At 32.1% G+C, this 21602-nt stretch overlaps 2 protein-coding genes across 2 annotated transcripts; both read left to right on the top strand.

Moving 5' to 3' along the window:
- The first annotated feature begins 3819 nt into the window (after positions 1–3819).
- On the top strand, positions 3820–10140 carry LOC106717008 (tryptophan 5-hydroxylase 1). The gene is made up of 10 exons (XM_014510694.2): positions 3820–4083; positions 4153–4306; positions 4377–4542; positions 5050–5100; positions 5350–5467; positions 5937–6100; positions 6369–6495; positions 7935–8167; positions 8376–8592; positions 10051–10140. The coding sequence occupies exons 1-10, from the start codon at positions 3820–3822 to the stop codon at positions 10138–10140; spliced, it is 1584 nt and encodes a 527-aa protein (XP_014366180.2).
- Positions 10141–16587: 6447 nt separating this feature from the next.
- Positions 16588–21579, top strand: LOC106717321 (UDP-N-acetylglucosamine--peptide N-acetylglucosaminyltransferase 110 kDa subunit). The gene is made up of 7 exons (XM_014511166.2): positions 16588–17009; positions 17748–18142; positions 18330–19564; positions 19644–19935; positions 20073–20253; positions 20423–20527; positions 21390–21579. Exons 1-7 carry the CDS (start codon positions 16891–16893, stop codon positions 21544–21546), a joined length of 2484 nt encoding a protein of 827 aa, XP_014366652.2. The 5' UTR covers positions 16588–16890; the 3' UTR covers positions 21547–21579.
- The last annotated feature ends 23 nt before the right edge of the window (positions 21580–21602 follow it).

The following is a 21602-nucleotide window of genomic DNA, read 5'->3' as shown; positions in this document are numbered from 1 at the left end:
AACTAAGAGTTAATATTTAATAACATAAACCAGTTAAAAATATTTATTACGCATATTACTCATAACAAAGTTCCAACACAATAAATTTTAACAGCAGAAAACACCAGGTAATATAACAGCACTTTGGTATTTATAATTAATAAATTCTATGAAGTAAGATAAAATGTTTCTGTTAGTCAATAATACTTCGATATTTTGCTCTTCACCTTGACATTGCATCCAGACCCTCTCCCGACCTTATTGCATGTTTTGAAAGAGCAAAAGCGAGATAAGTTAGTGTGAGTGTGTAAATCAAGGGCAAAACAACTATGAACTGTTCACTTTATTCAATTCAAATTAGTTTGCATTCAGCAATTTGGCTTCGAATAACAATATATAAATGATATAACACTAGTTATAATCCTATTTTAAAATCAAAGGTTTTTGGTAATCATATGTTAATACTACAATAGAAAATCAATAAAAATCAAAAGAGTGAAAATTTTGAAAATCAGAAGCGGAAATCAATTGCCTCAATCTGTTTTGGCTGTTATTAAAATTACACGAACTGTTTCTTAATTGCTTTGAATAAATAAAATAATGTCTGACTGTATGAAAATCGACAAGTTAAAATAAAATGCTTTTTTGGCTTTAAATTAAAAATGAAAAAAAAAATCTTAGACACAATCTGTTTTCAATCCATCTCAGGGGGGGATGAAGGTAATATTGACATACAATAATAAACATTTATTCATTGCAAGTCTGAAAAGAGCTTGGAGACGTCTCGGGGGAAATTGTATTAAAAGCTCCGTTAGTAATCAAAGAACGTTTGAATTTCGCATTGAATATGATTTATTCATGATTTAATTTATTACTTAGTTTGCGACTTTGAATACGAACAAAATTATTCTTTTTGCATTAAGTTAAATCAAGATTTTTATTTCATCTAACTTTCGAATTTATAGTGTCTTTGAAGCTTAACTGGGCCGTTAAAAGAAGCGCTGCTATCGCGGATAGTTCAGAAAATATGAAAATCGTACATAGTACACGAGCATGGAAAATGACATAAATAAAAAAAAATAAAAGATAGCTACAGTACAAGGATCTTCTCACACTTTTTTGAAATAGACAGGGGGGCATTAGTGACCTATCTCAATTTAGTTTGACTTATACCAACCGGGCCAGATAACTTTGTCGCTCAATAACCTTACTAATATTATAAATGCGAATGTTTAGATGGATGGATGGATGGATGTTCGTTTGAACGTATCTCCGGAACGGCTGCTTGGATCTCAATGAAATTTGGCGTAGACGATGAGCATAGTCTGGAAGAACACATAGGCTACTAATTAAATTTGTTTTTATTTTATTAGGGGGCAATAGCTAGTACTGAATAACGTTGACTAACTGACAGAATTAGAGTCATCAAATGGATCCACACCTGGGAGCACTTTAAAGTTGACAATTAACTTTATTAAATACTAGGCTTCATACATAGCGTTTTTTTTAGGAGGAGTTTAAAATAACAGTAAACTATTTAGAGCACGGAACTAAGGATATTCATCGTTTGTCGGAGCTATAACTTGTTTGTTAGGTAAGTCGTTACTTTTTGCCAGATGCATGTAATTGTCTGGGCGGGTGCCAAACGGGTGGCAAAAAAGTTTTGAAATATTTAACTTAAAAGAATTTGTTGTTTTCTTAAATCTAATATATAAAATTCTCGTGTCACAGTTTTCGTTCCCGTACTCCTCCGAAACGGCTTGACCGATTCTCATGAAATTTTGTGAGCATATTCAGTAGGTCTGTGAATCGGCCAACATCTATTTTTTGATTTTTTTTTAACTGAGCGCGGACGGAGTCGCTGGCGACAGCTAGTATTTTATATTCACATACAATAAAAACAAATAAAGGATGCACGCATCAAAAACCTTACAACGCAGGTAAATGAATAAATGAATTTCATCTTCTAATAAAGAAGATTTATAACGCATGTTTGCTTCAGATGATTGAAAATTTGTATGGATGTCTGGTTGTTTGTTATAACGTAACTCCAAAATGGCTGAATAAATCGGGACTAAATTTAGAGCAGAAATTGATTACAGACATATAGAACATATTGTTTAATTCAACGCTGACGAAGTTGCGGACGTCATTTATTATAGATAAAATTTATAACTACGAGATCATTGTGATAAAGCCCTCATGTTGGCGTAGCGTGACTATCACAAAAGAACAATCCTCTTAATGTCCTTATCGTTTTACAGTATACGCCTCGTTACACTATTATTGTTCTCAAGTCTTACAATGCTTTTAATCTTAAAATATTTTATTCAGAGAGCAGTAGCTCATATTATTAACCTACCAGTATAGTTATAAGGAATACTAAAACCAAAAACTATTAAAACAAAAAAATAACAATTTTGTTTATACAAAGAAAAAAAATGGGACCCATCTGCAAGCACTTTCTTTCGATTGAAATATTTTTTATCAAAATCGGACCACCAGGGGCGGAGTTTCGCGGCAACACACATAAAAAAAAATACAGTCTGACCTCAGAGATGACCTCCTTCTTTTTGAAGTCGGCTAAAAAGAGAAAATTTTTTATTTTTTTTATTTTAACTAGAATCTGTTATACCTTTAAAGTTTAATAGATATCAATAGTTTTCTTTAAATAGTAATGAAAGATGAGCACGTTATTAAACCCTTTATCCGCTTCTTTAATATCTGAGTTTACATTATATAAACATATTCTTATGGTGAATGGATAAAAGTCGTGTCATTATTAACTCTTTACTGCTACATCAAGATAATGTGAGATGTTAATCAACGACGTTAAGAATTACTAACAATGACTTTCGATACATTATCTATCATATTTGATTTAAAAAAAACAAAGGCTACAATATGTATCAATGCACGTTGCTGAGCTTTGTATTTATTATAATAGTAACCAAACTTTCAAAAAAACCCGTGATGGGATGAAAAAAAAATCAAAAATTATTATGTTCTCTCTGTTTATCTTTACTTGTATAATGATTTAAAAAAAAATAACTAGAAAGGGTAGGATAATGTTGAAAAAGCCATTTTTAATGGCCTGAATAGCTACGATTTATAAGTTTATACAACTTCAATGTGATAAAAGAAACGGAAAGGTCTTCGGGATAATGAATGATAGGGGATGCTCTTTTCGCTAAACAATGGTAATAAATACAGTGACTTGCACGTTTAACACCCGTTACCCAACCACTGTAGGTAGGTTCTCCCTGATTTGTATTCTATGTTCTCTGAGCTAGTGTGAGTGCCGCCTTAAGATCAGACGTAAGGATTCAAGGAAATCCATGTATGAAATTACATGACGGACAAAGTAATAGCAATATTTCTCAGTCATAAAATCAAAGGTACGTGAAGGTCTTATACTTATAATTACACGAAAAAATATAATTTACATTTTATTTATTACTTTGGATGAATTTAAAATTTATGAAATTTAATTTAATCCAAAACCTGATACATCATCAAATGATACACGTGTTAACTATAATTTTTATTGCAGAAATTACTATTTTATGTCAATAAATCTCATAAGCGTGAACACCTCCTAACGGTCTGAGAAGATTTTTCAAGTTACACCGAACACTTGATTCCGCCAATCAAATATACCCACCCTCCGGCAAGTCTCCCGCGCCTGTTCTCTTTATAAAGGGAACGGAGGCACTAGTGAGGCGCAGTTTGTCTCTTACCCTTGCAGCGACGCATCCCTTATTAGTCAAACATTGTTGCTACATTTAAAGTTTAGCATTGATATATTACGTACTAAACTTTTGACTACCAATCGTAAAAATGAGTGGATCTGGAAAAGGGTTACTCGGCTTGTGGTTGTATAGAAACGGTTCAGATTGGCAGCTTAAGGATGAGGCACATCATCCTAAGCTTGAAGATACTCATCGTCATGTTCCTCATCCTCACGAGGGAGAGAGGATTTCCGTAATTTTTACTCTAAAAAACCAAGTGGGAGGCCTCGTAAAAGTTCTATCGGTCTTCCAAGATTTAGGAATAAACGTGCTTCATATTGAATCCAGGAAATCTATGACGGAGATATCCGCTGTTAGTAACATTTTATAATTAATAGATATTATTTTATACATGTATCTTTATTAAAAGAAATTGTTTTAGTCTGATATTTTGGTCGATGTTGAATGTGATCCTCATAGAATGGAGCAATTAAAGCGAATGCTCAAACGGGAAGTACAAGAATTCGAAGTAGTTGCTCCACAGATGGGCGAGGACTTTGCACCACCAACACCACTATCGGCAGCTGCTAGTTTTGGTAAACTACTTTTCTTTATTAAAATGACAATGTCATGTGCTAAAGGGTAATATGAATAGTTTTTTTTTAGATTTTGGCGAAATGCCGTGGTTTCCACGAAAAATTTCAGATTTGGATCGTGCTCAAAACGTACTCATGTATGGATCGGAATTAGATGCCGATCATCCAGGATTCAAAGATCCGATCTACAGGAAACGCCGAGAGCACTTTGCTGCTATTGCTAATAATTATAAATAGTGAGTATTATTATCATTTATTACATTTCTTTGAGTGAAAATAAGGAAACTACGACTTCGGTCTCCATAATTTTGTATTGTATATCATACTTATATTATAAATGCGAATATCCGGAACGGCTCTACGGATCTTGATGAAATTTGGCACAGATGTAGAACATAGTCTGGAAGAATACAAAGTCTATTCTGATGTTTGTTAATGCCGTGCGGACGGAGTCGCGGTCGACAACTAGTATATACATATATTGCATTGAAATAATTCTAGTTATTTATTTTATTAGATACCGTCCTTTGCAATATTTTACAATAGGATATTTTACACTATAATGTGCAATATTTCTGCGATAAGCGAGTCCTTCTACGTTATTTGTTTTCATTATTCTAAAGGTTTTAATAAATAATTTATGTTATTAATTTTTTTTGTGTTCCAGTATTATCATTCCATTTCATTTCTATATCTCCTTTTTTGTATGTTATTATTAATTTTGGACTTTGACAAAATTACAGTGGTCAACCCATACCAAGAGTACAATACACGGAGACAGAGATCAAAACTTGGTAAGATCTTAATATAATTTTATTTTCTTTAATGAGTAAATTAGTACTTAGTTCTACTAATAAATTAGTACTAGTATATAGATATTGTTAATAAAGCGAATATTAAATGACATTTTGTATTCCATTCCATTTTAAATAACATAAATAATTCTTAAATAAATCTTAAATAACTTTTAATGTCTAGTGAATGTTTAAATTAAACATTATTTGTTTTCAATATTACATAATATAATCATTTGAATTTTATAGGGGGATCGTCTTTCGCGAATTACACAAACTGTACCAGAAACACGCTTGCGTTGAATATTTAGAAAATTGGCCGCAACTTGTTAAATATTGCGGTTACAGGGAAGACAACTTACCTCAGGTATAAACAACTTGTAAATATAGTTACAAAACTAGTTAAGACAACGCTTGCAATAATTATTGTTTCAAACACAACTCGAGTTAAACGAGAAGTTTGATAAGGTCAGGTCACATGAATAGATTGAAATGACAGTTTGACATTAGTGAACCGAGAATAGGTAACCCATTAACTATCTTAGCGTATGTCTGAAGTTAACTTAAATTTGGTTTAATGATTGCTTCACATAAGGTGATAAAGGTAATGAATTACTTCGTTTTTTGATTATAGCTGTCTAAATAAATAAGATGAATTGTGCTAAAGCTCAAGTAATTTACTGTATTTTAAGTTAGTCAAAATTTTAAGGAATGGCGTATGTTTATGTTTTGGTTAGTATAACATTTAAAAATCGATTTTTTTTTCAAATGACTAATTTTAACACTTTCCACATCAACAATGTATCTGAATGAAATTTTATATTTATTTTTTACAGCTGGAAGATGTGAGCATATTTCTAAAACGTAAAACTGGATTTCAATTGCGTCCCGTTGCTGGGTATCTATCGCCAAGGGATTTCCTATCCGGTCTAGCTTTCCGCGTTTTTCATTGCACGCAGTATATACGTCATTCCTCCGACCCCTTTTATACACCGGAACCGTAAGTACAAACACTATTACTAATTATTGAATATTGCATGTATATTTTCACCTTAAAGCTTTTACAGTCGGTTTCTAAACATTTGCATGAAAAAATATTAAAATTCCTAACATCAAAAAAATAAATTTTGGGGTTCACCTAATATTTATAAGTTTTATTACATTTTCTATTATTTATCGAATTCAAGGTGGTCAATTTTTTTATGGTAAACCTTTAATGATCTAGATATATTCAACTAAGTACTGAGAAATTATTTCCCGTGTTACAGTGACTGTTGTCATGAGCTGCTCGGCCACATGCCCCTATTGGCCAATCCAAGTTTTGCTCAGTTCTCTCAAGAACTCGGACTTGCTTCGCTTGGGGCATCTGATGATGATATTGATAAATTGGCAACGGTAAGTGGACATCGTAATATTTTTACAAAAACATCATCATCATTGGAAAAAAACTATCAGTTCAGTATACGTCTCCACTGACGGACTCGGAGCCTACCCTAAGTAAGGGGTGACTAGGCAGTAGCCAAACACGCTGGCCCAGTGCGGTTTGGTTTACTTCACACACACCTTTGAATTTATTCGCAGATATGTGCAGGTTACATCACAATGTAAGTACGACCGAGCCCAGGACCTGCAGATTGTCGTTGTTAACCTCTAAGCCACGATCGCTCTTTCAAACAGCAACAAAAAAATATTTTATAGATAAATTGTCAGATTGTAATAGTCAGCCAGCCACTACACATTAAAAGGGGGTTTACCCTAACTCGATTTCCCAGTGACTCATTCCTTTCAACCATGGAAAGGTAAGTAAAGTAAAATCAGTTCACAATCGCGGCTTTATCAATGCAAGAAGTACGCCTTAAGAAAGAAAAAGAAAATCAAAGATGTTACAATATACTATTAAAGAATACAAACGGATAAAAAAAAGTATTAAAACATTTTCCTATTCAATTAGTCACTAAAAACTATTTATTCTTACTAATGTTTGTTAGAAGTTGTCTGCAGAATATCTATGATTCAGGATATTTATGAAGTTTGGCATAGATGTAGAACGTAGTCAGGAAGAAATACATAAGCTTCTTATTAAGTATTTAATAATTCGGAATTTCATTGACTTTTAGTTGTTAAAAATGTTTAAAGGCTATCGATATAGATAGATAAAATATAAAAAAACCTAGATATCTCTGTATACAGTTAAAGGGAAGAACGTTATTTAAATAAATATTTTAAAATATGAATTACATGTTAAAAACATGTACACCGTAGTATATCAACTTCTATTATGTTTCGGACACAAACAAAACGTTGTTGTAATGATACATGGAATTAAAGACTCATGGTCGTAATACATTTCGGTTCGGACATTGAAATATAACTATTGTAATGTAAACATTGCTTAAAGAACGAATGTTTTATTTACATCAACTATCAAGACGTTGTATTTATCTTTCTCGATACTGATTTATTTTCGTTTTTAAGTAACAACAGCTTTGAAGTAGGTTGATGTAATAAAAATGCCACGACAAAAATGTATTAATGTAGACTAGATCTGTTTATCTAGAGAATGAAAAGTGTAAAATGAACGAGAGAATTAGGATGTCCCGTACCGTCTGAACTTGAGATCGTGACTAGAATACTTGTTGATTGAAACAATAAGTCGTCTGATAGGAATACTCATAGAATTCTTTGAACGTTTTGAGTATCGGAATTCTTTTTTTTTTTTTTTCATTTTTCATTGTCTTGTTGGCGAAACTTAGACGAATTCATCGTATAAAATAGATCAAATGGATTAAAATAGAGGTACATAGTATTAATTTTATAAAACATTTTTCTTTCAGTTGTATTTCTTTACTGTGGAGTTTGGGCTATGTCGCCAATCGGATGGTTCATTCCGTGTGTACGGTGCGGGCTTGCTGTCATCTGTTGCAGAATTGCAACATGCTTTGGCTACCCCAGAAAAAATAAAGCGCTTCGATCCCGACGTGACTGTTAATGAAGAGTGTATTATTACATCATATCAAAATGCATATTACTATACCGATTCTTTTGAGGAAGCTAAGGAAAAAATGAGGTAATTAAACTCGATCTGTTCTAAAAATCAACTAATTTTAGATATTTAAATTAGTAGTATTATTTATAAACAAAATTGAACTGAAGATTTTCTAGACTGTGTCCCATTTAAGGAGTCATATTGAACATAAAAGACACTATATTTTGATGATTTACTTTATAGAAATTATATGTAAAAAGGAACTTAGAATCGTTTATTAATGTTCCAGATCCTTTGCCGAAAGTATCCAACGTCCGTTCGGAGTCCGATATAACCCATACACACAAAGCGTCGAAGTACTGAGCAACGCGCAAAAGATAACAGCTTTAGTTCGTGAATTACGCGGAGACATATGTATTGTTTCTTCGGCGATTAAAAAGATTTCTGCTCAGGACTCTACACTTGATGTGGAAACGATTGCTAATATGTTACATACTGGACTCCAGGTAATCTTTGGACAAAAATTACGCCAATTCATACGTGATGATGCCAGATCTTGAAAATACGTAAATACAATTTGGTTTATAAATGTTACATATTTATAATTGATTAACCTTCAATGTAAATATGTTCATTGTCCCGAAAGCAAGAAACTCTAAATAAAAACACTTTCTTACATAATAATCGAAAATGTTCTCACCGTCTACGTAATATCAATAATATATCGATATTTATAAAGTTATGTCCTTCACCATCAATTCAAATGATTAAACATGTATTTTGTTGGTTAAATTTCGGTTAGAAACAATTCTGTAGACGTTACTTGCGTCATTGTTTGATAATATGTCTAGCTCGTTTATTTCGTGCACCTAAATAAAGCTGACTAGGTTATTTCAGTATGAATTTTCTTGTTTGTGACATTTTTTCACATTACGTAGGCTTTTTTAAATTCAGCTTTCGTTAATATATTAACTAGTGCCAATAAATAAATTCACGTGAAGATACGAGCGCAATTATTCACAAATATCTTTTTCGAATATATTCTTCGTACTATCAATTCGAAATATCAAAGTTTCGATACTGAAATAACGCAATATTGAATGATTGGATTGTAAATTTGAGTCTGGAAAACATACAAATTCATACAAAACTGAGCCAATTAAACTATTATCAATAGATGAAAAATAGAAAGCTGTTTCTGTAAGGAATTACATGCTCCATTTTAGATTATTTTATTTTATTTTCTGTTACCATTTTACCAACTAGTTCAGCGAAGTATTCGTTGAGAATTTTCATTTTAAAATAGTTTCTATATCAAGTTGAATTCTATTAAAAAATTAAAAGAAACTCCAGTAAGTAGAAATGCTATTCAAATTTTATATCAGAAGTAATACGATCCAGTTTAAACTGAATAAATAGAATATTTTTAAACTTTTTGCAATCAACCTTAAAAACTTTTTGCAAACGAAAAGAACGAACGATTAATTATTTAAAATATTCAAAATTTATTCTATAAGAACTTTCTCAATTTACTCTCTCTAGCTGATATTAATTATTTTTAAACAAAACATGTAAATAAATTCAATACAAATTCTGCGTTTCCGTTGATTGACGAATTTAAGTACGATGTAACCAAATATCTGGATTACCGATAAGCTTTCCGATTTCGAGAGCACCAAGTGACGTAATCGTTGTCTATTAATAAAATTATCGGCAATGACTAACGATGTGAGCGCATATTTAGCGATCAGATAGTTCGATTATAAACCCAATCATGCTGTGTGATTTAATATCACACTTCCTAACATAGTTCGCGGTTTGACATTAGGAATTCTAAGAATTTCTATGAAATGAACGGTATTTCTTATGAAATAGCGTTTCCATTATCGTAGGAGATGAAATTTATTTCTTATGTGAGTATTGTGCAATCTTTTATTCATTACTAATTTTTATTTCATTTTCAGGTTAACGAAAGAAGTCCGCAAAGCACATCTGGAGGAAGTTCGCCGAACTCTGAACAAGGCAATTCTTTAAAAAATGAATCATTTAAATAAATATCTTGATAAAAATCATTTTTACGTTTACAAAATGATAAATGTAATTTCTAGTCACGCAAATCAGATTCTTATAATTATAATTCATAGATTTCTCTAACGTAGTACTAATATAAATTACGAGTACATGCTAACCACAACTAATAATGAAATAAACTGTAGTTATACGTAAAAAAATAATACAAAGTTATTGTATCATAAACCTTCTACTCGTAAAATAATTGAGCATCGCACTCAATAAATTCAATTAGCTTAAATAACTATCGTAATTATCGTACTTGTGCTTGTAGTGATTTCAAAATTAGTAAAGCGTTAACCACTTGTGAAACATTAAACAATTAAATTTGATTTTCTGTAATTTTATCGTATGAAAATTTGAAATGTAAATACAAACACGCCCATCAGTGTTAATCATATTATTTGTAAGTCGTGGAACTGTAATTTATTTGCGTTTAATGAATGTTGGAAAGAACAAATAGTGTAAAAGTAGAATATAAACGTAGATCTATCTCTTGCTTATAATTATGTTATATTTACCATTGTTTATGAAGTAGATTATTAGAATAGTTTCACCCAGTAGTTTGCAATTTCTTTAAGAATCTATATCAAAACAGTACTTTGCCAATATTGTAAACTTTTATATATTAACCCACTGTCATTATTGAGAGTAAAAACGTGATAAGACGATGCTATTTGATACATCGCAAAATTGTTTAATCAACAACAGTAGGTTAGCGGAAACTCTCAGTTTTTTGGTTTCCATAGATCTATCAAGCTTTATTACGTCTTGGACTCGCGTTGCTTCTTATCTCACGTACACGTTGCTTATCTCAGGAATTAATAAGAGTAGTACTATAAGATACAATCTTTATAGTGGCTCGTGTTAAGTTGTAAATACTTGTCTTCGCAATAGCGTACCATTTTTGTTCAGCTCAGACATATCTTACATCATCCCTATATCTAAGATAGTGCTGTACGGAGCGTCTCCTAGGGAATTGTGAGCTGATATTAATTTTGGTACTGGCATTAAAATAAAAAAGTACTTTTAATTAATTTTCATATTTACTATGAGCCAGAAACAAGAGTAACCTTGAGACGTGTACCTCGAGCGTGTCGTGGACGCGGATGGTTGATAATAATGTCTACAGACAAAATTGCACCGAAGGCCAACGCCAACATTTGCCAATAGTTGGTTACTAACAACAAAATCTTTTTAATTTAAGCATTAGCCAAATATATTTGTTGCTAATATCAGCCCGCGCCAACTACAGCGTGTATATTTATTCACAGTAAAAAGAACTGTTTATATAATTTTAGAAATTATTGTTGCTGAATGATAACTGTATTATTTTAATCAACTAATTCTATTTTTAGATTCGTTGTAACTAGAGTATGAAATTTTAAATATTTATCAATGAATATCTAATATTATAATGTTAACGTTTATAGAAATTCTAACTAGATGCTTTAAATGTAAACCTACCTAATTATATGTTTCAGGCTCTATATAAATATTATATTATTCCAATTAATTATATTAAATAATAACAGCATCAATAAGTTTGTTTGATTACTCTAAAAATTTTAGTTACTTTTTTATACTACGAGTTTATCAAACGAGTAAGTATACCTTCCTTAAAGGTCGGCAACTCATCTGCGATTCCTCTGGCGTTGCGGATGTCCATGGGCGTCGGATCAAATAACTTTAAGCGGTCCGTTGCTCGTTTGCCCCCTTCTCCTATAAAAAAGGAGTAACCTGAATCAGGAGCGAATGCTACCCATAGATATCTGCAATTCCAGATGCGTTACTTATGTTGTATAAAAAAATCTAAGTTTACTATGCGTAAATTCTCAAATCATTTGCATACATTTTGCTGTATATTACAAATATCATGGTAAATATTTTAGCTCAATACTTTTCTTTAAATAGAATCTTGAGGCAGATAGCAGTAAAAAGGTAGAAATCTTATTTAATTTGATTGCGTATTTCTACTATTACTAAAACTAAAAATCTTTAATAATGAAGATCACAGTTTTAATTTTATTGTGTACGAAATTTACTTCAATGAAAATCTCATAGTTTTTTCTTCCATCTGTAACCGAAGTCCGCTAAACTTTTTTATTATGCTTTAAATCTGTTGATGGTACTTTTAGAAAGGTTGTTTGTTTAATATAAAAACAAAATACGATGTTTCACAGATTAAACTAATATATTTTGGAACGTTCCCAGCATGCGGAGTGTAAATTATTAGTATGTAAAAAATTAAATGATGAAATAGCATCCGTTGGTTTGAGTTTATCTTGAAAGAGTTCTGAAGTACGGGAATGGTTTAGGCATGTTGCCAAGACTCGTGGTATTAATTTTTAAACTAAAATAATGCAATAGATTGGAATTAGGTCGTGCGGCGGTCGAAGGGCTTTGAAGAATATTTTATCGTTTAATCATATGCATGACTGTGTAAATATTTTAAGATACAAAAGGAATGTGCAGCTGCAGAGTTATTAGTGGACGTGTAATAAGTGCTACTCAAGACAGGGGTTTGCTGCACATTTCTGTATAAAACTCGGCTCGAAACTAGTCGGTGCCGACACCGGATATATATACGTGAGTGTTTTAGCCATTCCTATATAAGTTAATGTATAAAACAGTTATATTTTTAAGGATACAAGGGTATACAAGTGCTAAGAACAAAGAACAACGAGGTGATCATCAACGCCCATGGAAATCATTCGCGGTACTTTTACAAAGAGCATGTAGCAAATAAATAACTGAATAACAACATCTGTCAACTAAGGTACTCGCGGAAACGTTAATACGAATTTCAGAAAAAACTTTTAATTCACTTATTGGGAAAAAAATCCAAACAGTCGACTGAAAGGAGATGGTGCAGGACAGGCGGCGTAGACAGTCTTTAGTGTCGGAGGCCCAGACTGATTTTAGGGTTGGTGCGCCAGCGGAGTAAGAAACCATTTTAATAAACTTTAATTTAAAATTACCATTATGTTTTCAATACTTATTATAAATATGATAACACAAGGGAAAAGCATCAACAAGCGATATCGAAATATCCTTTTTATTATTTATGGTTTGAAACACATCATCATCGACAGCCTTTATCTGCCCACTGCTGGGCATAGGCCTCTCCCAATGCATGATTTTCACAAATAAATCAAGTATGTTTTACTGTTCTACAATCTGCGATATGCAAACCCCAGATGATCAGATCTTCAATTATTTTTATGGAACTTCAAGATTGCAATTCCTACCTTGTTTTACAGAATGCTATCCAATCTAGCAATATTACTATTCGAAATTATTCCACGCAATAATACCTTATTCCTATCGCTTCTTGATTTGTTTTATTTGCAAGAAATATCTGAAATGTTTTTTAAAGTCTGTGAGTATATTATTATGTCGATCGTATGTAAATTAATTAAAACGAATACGAAATAAAAACAACACTAAAGAAGAAATAAAACATCTGTAAACGTTTTATGTTGGACTTTCGCTTCTTTTATGGTCGGTTTATCGAAATGTGGGCTATAATAAATAATTATTCTCTGCGTTCATCTTTATTGCCCGGTCATGATTTGTTTTAATGTGTTTTAAATTTCTCTATGCAGTAATCGTAATATTATTTACTTTGCACAATACTTCTAAATAAAACATTAACTATTATCACGGATACAAATTGTATAAGGCCCTTCGTACACAAGGCAACATAAATCTTCGAAACGCGGAGAGTTTAGTCGTTAAGCGACTTATTCAATACAATGCCATAAAGGTTCGTACATAGCGAGCGTCGCAGACATTTCTATCTGTCCTCGCCAAAGACAGACGCTCGCAACCCGTTTATCAAGACCGTCGTGAGACATGTCGCTACAATTTTCAAGATGGCGGAGTAAATTTATACAGTTGTCATGTAGTCGCTATGCTTGTACTGACCGAATAGACAACTCGTGTCGATGAGTCAACGTTGTGTGTACAGAGCGCGCGCAACGCTTTTCTCGCTACGCTACTATACAAAATCAGTTTCGTTGATTTACGCTCCCTTGTGTACCAATGCCCTAAGTAGTTGTTTCCTCTTTGTTTTGGGAAGTAAGTATTCTGAGATTAAAGATAATTTCACAAAAAAGTGACAAAAGATAAAACAGCGTCGATTTTGATTTACATAAAAAAAATTGTAGACCTAAAAATGTTTGAATAATTTAATTATTTATTGTAGTTAGATTTATAAGGCCAAAAACATGTAAGAAGCTAGTGTCCTTGGCAATGCCTCTTGAATTTAATTATAGCTCGTAGCGTATCCGTCAAAATCGTATGAAAGTTGGCAAGTGACCGAATGGACGCAGTTTTAGCTATTGTTTAAATTAGTTACAAATAATGACCACTTGTTAAGATCTTTTGTTAATGTTAAAAAAAGGAATTAAAATGAAAAGTAATCAGAAATGGGATATCGACAATTAATCATAAAAAGATGTAAGCATACGGCGATTTTGTGAAAAAAAACAACGGACAAGTGGAAAAACGAAGTATGACGTACAAAGGGAAAACGAATCGCAAGGGACAAGTGGAAAAACGAATGGCAACGAACAAGTGTGACAAATATAAAAAAAAACAATCTTACTCATATTATAAATGCGAAAGTTTGGATGGATGTATGGATGGATGGATAGATAGATGTTTGTTTGAAGGTATCTTCCGAACGGATCTTGATGAAACTTGGCATAGATGTAGAAAAATTTCTGGAAGAACACATAGGCTACTTATTACGTTTTTTTTTAATACCATGCGGAGGGAGTCGCGTGCAAAAGCTAGTATAATGAATAACTTCAAAAATAATAAAATATAAATAATTCATAAAAGAAAGATCAGTGGAATATTACTCAATAAACTTTTCCATCAATATATTGACTTCAAAGAATTCAGATCCAGTTTGTGTTTTGTTAAAATAAAATTATGTTTGTACCTGTGAATTTCACTATCGAAACACCCGTAGAAAAACATATTACTATCTCGGTTCCTTCAAAGAAAACGAAAGAAATATACGAGTACACACATATACAACCCGGAACGCTATAACGGAAAGTCTCAGTATCATTTATCCGTAGACAACTGTAAATACATTCAACTATAAAGCCGATTGTACCAAGATGTAAATAAAATTTATTTATAACATCGATAAAAACATTTATAGCATCATCATTATGTTACAGTTCTACATTGGTATGAACAAAAGCTGCTAACCAAAGATTATTGCGTTTATATCAGTTAGGAAATATTGAATTTAATAAAAAAAATACAAAAATAAGTATATAATAAATTGATAAAGCCTTCTGTTAACATGATATTCCATTCATAATGTTCTACAGTTATGATTCTTCTTACTGTTAAAATGAATTTGGAATACGGATTACAAGTAAACGTCTTCATTAAGAATATATAGGTCAGTAGAACTGGGGCCTGCATTGACAAACGTTGTTATTAAAGCTTTAGAAATAATGATGTTTGTCGACACGTGTTTAATAAATAAAATCACGGTAAAATGGAACATACAGACTTGTATGCAATATAACGCAAATATCGATAATTACATTTTAATTTTAAAAATATAATATAAATTATTTAAAATGTATTTAAACATAATTCAATTAATCATTTGTCATTTACCAATTAAGTATATAAATTCACCTAGAATGCACAGGGGGAAAACTTACATACGTATTAATTCGATATTTTTTTGTGACATTAATTACCGTGTAGTATATAGTACGTGGACAACATTTGGCAGCATTCATACCGCTTTATTAAAAAATATAATACACATTCAACATTTAAGCTGTGTACAATTTTGATAATAAGAATAAAACCATCATCTCCGTGGCTAATACCATACAAAATATAAAATTAATAAAAGCATAATAATATCTCAGATAAAATTAAAAATAAAATGAATAATGAATATATGATGAAGGTTTTGATGAAATAGGCCATGTTATGAATTAATTAATATGTATAGAATAATTAATTAATGTTGAGAATATAATGTAGGTGCGGCAACGAGAGTATCGAAATGTTAGTGACGAGCTGACGAGATCCAGCGGGGAAGCCGCAGTCGCGTCCAGCGCCCGTCCCGACGCCACGCCGCGCTGCGTCGATGCTATCCGAAAATCGATATTATCGTAACATTGACGTATACCATTTTATTGCTAAACGTAAACATTTTACGGCTGTTTAAAAAGTTTTACTGTGACGTTCTTTAATACATCACTGTAATTCTCTGCATCCTAATTCTAATACATTTTATCAACATCTGTGACACTTTGTTCAGTTGGTAAACACGACGCGATTTTACCAGCTGTTTCCATATGGTATAAAAATATATATGTTAACAAGTTTACAATGAATTTAAAATTACAAATGTTGAGAATTGGTAGTACCGATATCTAAAAACATGAGAATTAATATTGTGACTGTTATTATTTTACAAATACAAAGACATTTTCGTCGTAAGAGCTAAATGTCCAGTTCGTACAGCGTCCAGCTTTTTAATAAATTGCGTAAAATATGCTTCAGATATGAGTTTAGTATAAACAGACTAGTGAAGGTCGTGGTTTGCGTAGACAACGCGCCGGGGAAGTTGGCAAACGAGGTGCGCGCGTCTCTCGTGACGCGGCGACTTTTCCGCGAGCCCTGCGCGTCCGCCGCTCTCAGTCACCACCGGTAACGCTCGAGGATATGCCCGTGTTATGGATTACCAATGCATCGTCGTCTACACCGTTATCAACATTGCACCGCCGCGTCTCACATCGCAAGCGGCCGATCTATCCAACGGATGCATTGCTTGGTTCAAAAATAAGCTTAAAAGGTTAGTTTATAGTCTTATAAAGAAAATCAATTTGAATATATATAAGAATAATTTTTAATTTATAAATACAACTAAGTACCGAAGTTTTTGCCATAGCACTATTTGTTTAGTGTTTTATAATTATTATAATTTTTATTCAAATTGTCATCATGACTATTGGGTAAATAATTCAAAAATAAAAATAATAACTTCGTCACTCTTAAGTAGCTTTCTAACTGAAATATTATGTAACTTTATTTTATAAAATGACAGTTTTCTTAATAGAAAACTTGATTTCAATATGCAGTAAAATCAGGCTTTAAAACTCTTTAACCGAAGAGCATTAGACGAGTAGTTCAAGACGGCCACTTAATTCAAGTGATTTAGGCTTCTTAAAAATGAAACTGATGACTTAAATATCGACTTATGAAGATTAAATTAATGAATAGAAACATAAAATTCCAAGAAAATATTTAAAAACACTTGTATTTTTATAAATAGGTGTAACTATAATAAAATACAAGAAAATAAAATATAAAGGCCACATAAAACACTACAACGTCAAAAGGACCTTTGATATAAAGCCAGATTAAGAAAATTGCGTGCCTTATTATAAACGTGATAAAAAGCAGTGTTGTTAAAATATAAAATTTTACTTTTTAAAAAGAAGCATTTCACAGAAACTGGCTAGGACTAATTATTTTGGAGGTCGATTACATAACATATGTTTTAATAATCTGTTTTTTTTTTTGTTTTTAGAGCAGTAGCAGTATACCTCGAATCGCTTAAACTAACTCCAGGGAATGGATTTGTACACGGCACTTTAGCTTGTGTCTATTATAAACAGGGTCTTATAGACCTGGCAATAGATACCTATAAGCGAGCTATAGAACTTCAACCCAATTTTCCTGATGCCTACTGTAATCTTGCTAATGCACTTAAAGAGAAAGGTCTTGTCACCGAGGCGGAAGATTGTTATAATGCAGCTTTGCGTTTATGTCCATCGCATGTTGATACATTGAATAATCTCGGCAATGTTAAAAGGGAACAAGGAAAAATTGAAGAGGCAACTGCTTTGTACATGAAAGCATTAGAAGTTTTTCCTAATTTCGCTGCCACGCACAGCAATTTGGCATCTTTATTACAACAACAAGGTTAGTTTTGTATATAACAACCTAATTTTGACGAACTTCCGAATACGTAGATTAATATTGTAGATCCCATATCCGTTATTACCATGTAGTATATGTTCTTATGCCTTATTGAACCAGATTAATTTTCTCTTTATATTTAGCGTGTATGTTAGTTTGATTTAAAATAAATAACTATTAACTATTTCAGGTAAACTACATGAGGCCTTAATGCATTACAGGCAGGCTATTAACATACAACCAAAATTTGCTGATGCATATAGTAACATGGGAAACACTTTAAGAGAATTACAAGACATAGGAGGTGCTTTAGTATGTTTCAAAAAAGCGATTGAACTCAATCCCACCTTTGCTGACGCATATTGTAATTTAGGAAGCATTTTAAAAGATATGGGTAAAATATCGGAAGCTATTGCATGCTACGAAAATGCTTTAAAAATAAAGCCGGATTTTCCTGATGCCTATTGTAACTTAGCGCATTGTTTTCAATTGATATGCATTTGCGATTACTACGATGAACGAATGAAAAATATAATAGCAATTGTGGAACAGCAATTACTTTCAGAAAAACTACCATCGATTCATCCTCACCATTCCATTTTATATCCATTATCAAACAAAGCGAGAAAATCAATTGCAGAAAGGCATGCTAATTTATATATAGAAAAAGTAAAAATGGTCGACAATCCTACTTTTACTTATAACGTATTAAACGCTGGTCGAATACGTATTGGTTACGTAAGTAGCGATTTCGGAAACCATCCTACATCTCATCTAATGCAGTCTATACCAGGATTGCATGATCAATCTAAGTTTGAAATATTTTGCTATGCTTTAAATCCAGACGATGGTACAACATTCCGTAGAAAGATAGTTCAAGAATCGGAGCATTTTGTTGATCTATCTCAAATAACGTCCAATGTAGAAGCAGCAAAAAAAATTAATAATGACAATATACACATTTTAATAAATATGAATGGTTATACTAAGGGAGCAAGAAACGAAATTTTTGCTTTAAAACCAGCACCGATTCAAGTTATGTGGCTAGGATATCCCGGAACTAGTGGCGCAAATTATATGGACTATATTATAACTGACGAAACGTCGTGTCCTATATCTGCTGTTAATGATTTTAGCGAGAAGTTCGCTTACATGCCTCATACTTACTTTGTCGGTGATCATAAGCAAATGTTTCCGCATTTAAGAAAACAATACAAAGTAAGAATTACTGATGATGAAATGACTGATGATATTAAAACAATAATGAATGTACCAGAGAATGTGGACATCAATCAAATGTTTCTTGTTAGTGAAGAGAAGCATTGTATAACATTCGAGAACTTAAAACCAATAAATATAGTTGAAAATATATTATACATTCCGAAACAAGTATCTGAAATAATAGTAAATTCATCTTTAAACAAGGTGGTACGTTTATTGATAATAATTATGTGTTGCCTTAAAAATTCAAAAACTAGTTTAATCTAATAATTGTTTCTTACAGATTGATGTAAATGGAAAAAATATTTACAATGGTAAATTAATAAATGCTGGTAATGAAAGGATGGGATCAGGACAGGAAGTTGTTGACAATATAATATTTTCTTCAAGGAAGCAATATGGACTTCCAAATGATGCGATAGTTTATTGTAATTTTAATCAGCTATATAAGACTGATCCTAAAATTTTGGAGACATGGGTTGAAATACTAAAAATGGTGCCAAATAGTGTTCTCTGGCTTTTAAGCTTTCCACCTGCCGGTGAACCAAATATCTTAAGATATGTACAGAGCTTAGGTAAGAGTGTATGTGTGACTATACTCCGTTCTGTTATTAGCTTGTCCTATTAATTCTGAAAGGATTTTCTGCCTACCTTTCAGAGTTATGGGAATGCATATCCATTTTATTTAAATATCTGCTTATTATTTTTGTAGGGTTATCCCCCACACGTGTGATATTTTCTAAAATAGCATGTAAGGAAGAGCATGTTCGGAGGGGTCAATTGGCTGATGTATGTTTAGATACACATTTGTGTAACGGACACACTACAGCAATGGATATTTTGTGGGCGGGTACACCAATAGTTACGTTACCTGGGGTGACGTTAGCATCACGGTATGATTTTTATACTTTTGAGTGATAATCTCAAAATAAATTTAAAATGGTAGACCAGGTCTTTGTTTTTTCTTAGCTCCACCATTAAAGTGTTAACTCAATCGTTTTTTGACTATTGAAATTGATTACCTATCATACCTATTTAATAAGGTAAAGTTGTTTATTATAGAGTTGCTGCCTCGCTGTTAAAAACCCTTAAATGTCCTGAACTAATTGCTAAAGACAGAAGCAATTACGTGAATATTGCAGTCGAACTTGGTAGAAATAAAGATTAGTAAGTATTTAGTTGTACATCTTACTAATATTATAAATGCGAATGTTTAGATGGATGGATGTTTGTTTGAAGGTATCTCCGGAACGGCTCAACAGATCTTGATGAAATTTGATACAGATGTAAAACATAGTCTGGAAGTACACATAGCTACTTATTATGTTTTTCTTTATAATTCCGCGCTGAAGGAATCGCGGGAGACAGCCAGTACCTATACGTAAATAATTATTGATATTAATGAAAATACCAATGTAACTGCGTAGCGATTTCTATATGTTTTACGATGGATCCTGAGACCAAAATCTTCGTTTAAAATATAATGTCAACTCTGTCTTGTCAAAGATCATGACAGGGATGACGATACATAGATTTTGGTCTCAGAAACAAACGTTTAATATCTTTAATGCTTTGCTGTGTTTTATTACGTCCGTTGTACTTAAATGACTGGTTTCTGTGTTTTTCATAATTAAGATCATAATTCTCATCAAATGCTGCGAAAGTGTATGTTATATTACAGTGTTTTAATACAATTTGAACGCCTGATAGTCTGTTCAACAAAATTATATTACCAGGCCTTCTCGAAGGGGCTGCTGTTTTGCGACAGGCTATTATACGTCCGAGGCTATATATAGGTTTATATAGTGATATCATTAACATCATTTTATTATGTCTATGAAAACCATATTTAATGTTGAGTTAACAGAATATACTTAGGGAGACTGTGGATAAGAAAAACTAATCAATGGTTGCCCTTTCTTCTCTGATTCGTTTTATCTTTGCGAATATTCACATTTATTTTATTGCTATTTGTCGCAATGTTCTTGTTTATTCTGACTAACTGATTGACTGATTTATATTTTTTTAGTCTCCGATATGTTCGAGCGAAGGTTGCTGATGCTCGTTTACATAGCACTTTATATGATTGTAAATATTATGCGAATGGATTGGAATCATTATATATCAAGATGTGGGAGTTATATAAAAGTGGAAAAAATGCCATTAATTTGAAAGCATTCCAATAAAAATTCATAGAAAGCGGATTTGCTTATGCAAAAAACCAAAGTGAGCAATATTGTCT

Source organism: Papilio machaon, chromosome Z (genome assembly GCF_912999745.1).
Source record: "Papilio machaon chromosome Z, ilPapMach1.1, whole genome shotgun sequence".
Classification (NCBI taxonomy): Eukaryota; Metazoa; Arthropoda; class Insecta; order Lepidoptera; family Papilionidae; genus Papilio; species Papilio machaon.
This window is presented reverse-complemented; position numbering and strand designations above follow the sequence as displayed.

What these genes read in the sequence shown, in the direction of transcription:
- LOC106717008 (XM_014510694.2), top strand. Translation starts at nt 3,820, where the DNA reads ATGAGTGGATCTGGAAAAGGGTTACTCGGCTTGTGGTTGTATAGAAAC. An exon ending in ATCGGCAGCTGCTAGTTTTG is followed by an intron (nt 4,307 to 4,376) that starts GTAAACTACTTT and finishes GTTTTTTTTTAG; the next exon opens with ATTTTGGCGAAATGCCGTGG. An exon ending in GGGAAGACAACTTACCTCAG is followed by an intron (nt 5,468 to 5,936) that starts GTATAAACAACT and finishes TATTTTTTACAG; the next exon opens with CTGGAAGATGTGAGCATATT.
- LOC106717321 (XM_014511166.2), top strand. Translation starts at nt 16,891, where the DNA reads ATGGATTACCAATGCATCGTCGTCTACACCGTTATCAACATTGCACCG. An exon ending in ATCTTTATTACAACAACAAG is followed by an intron (nt 18,143 to 18,329) that starts GTTAGTTTTGTA and finishes TAACTATTTCAG; the next exon opens with GTAAACTACATGAGGCCTTA. An exon ending in TAAATTCATCTTTAAACAAG is followed by an intron (nt 19,565 to 19,643) that starts GTGGTACGTTTA and finishes TGTTTCTTACAG; the next exon opens with ATTGATGTAAATGGAAAAAA.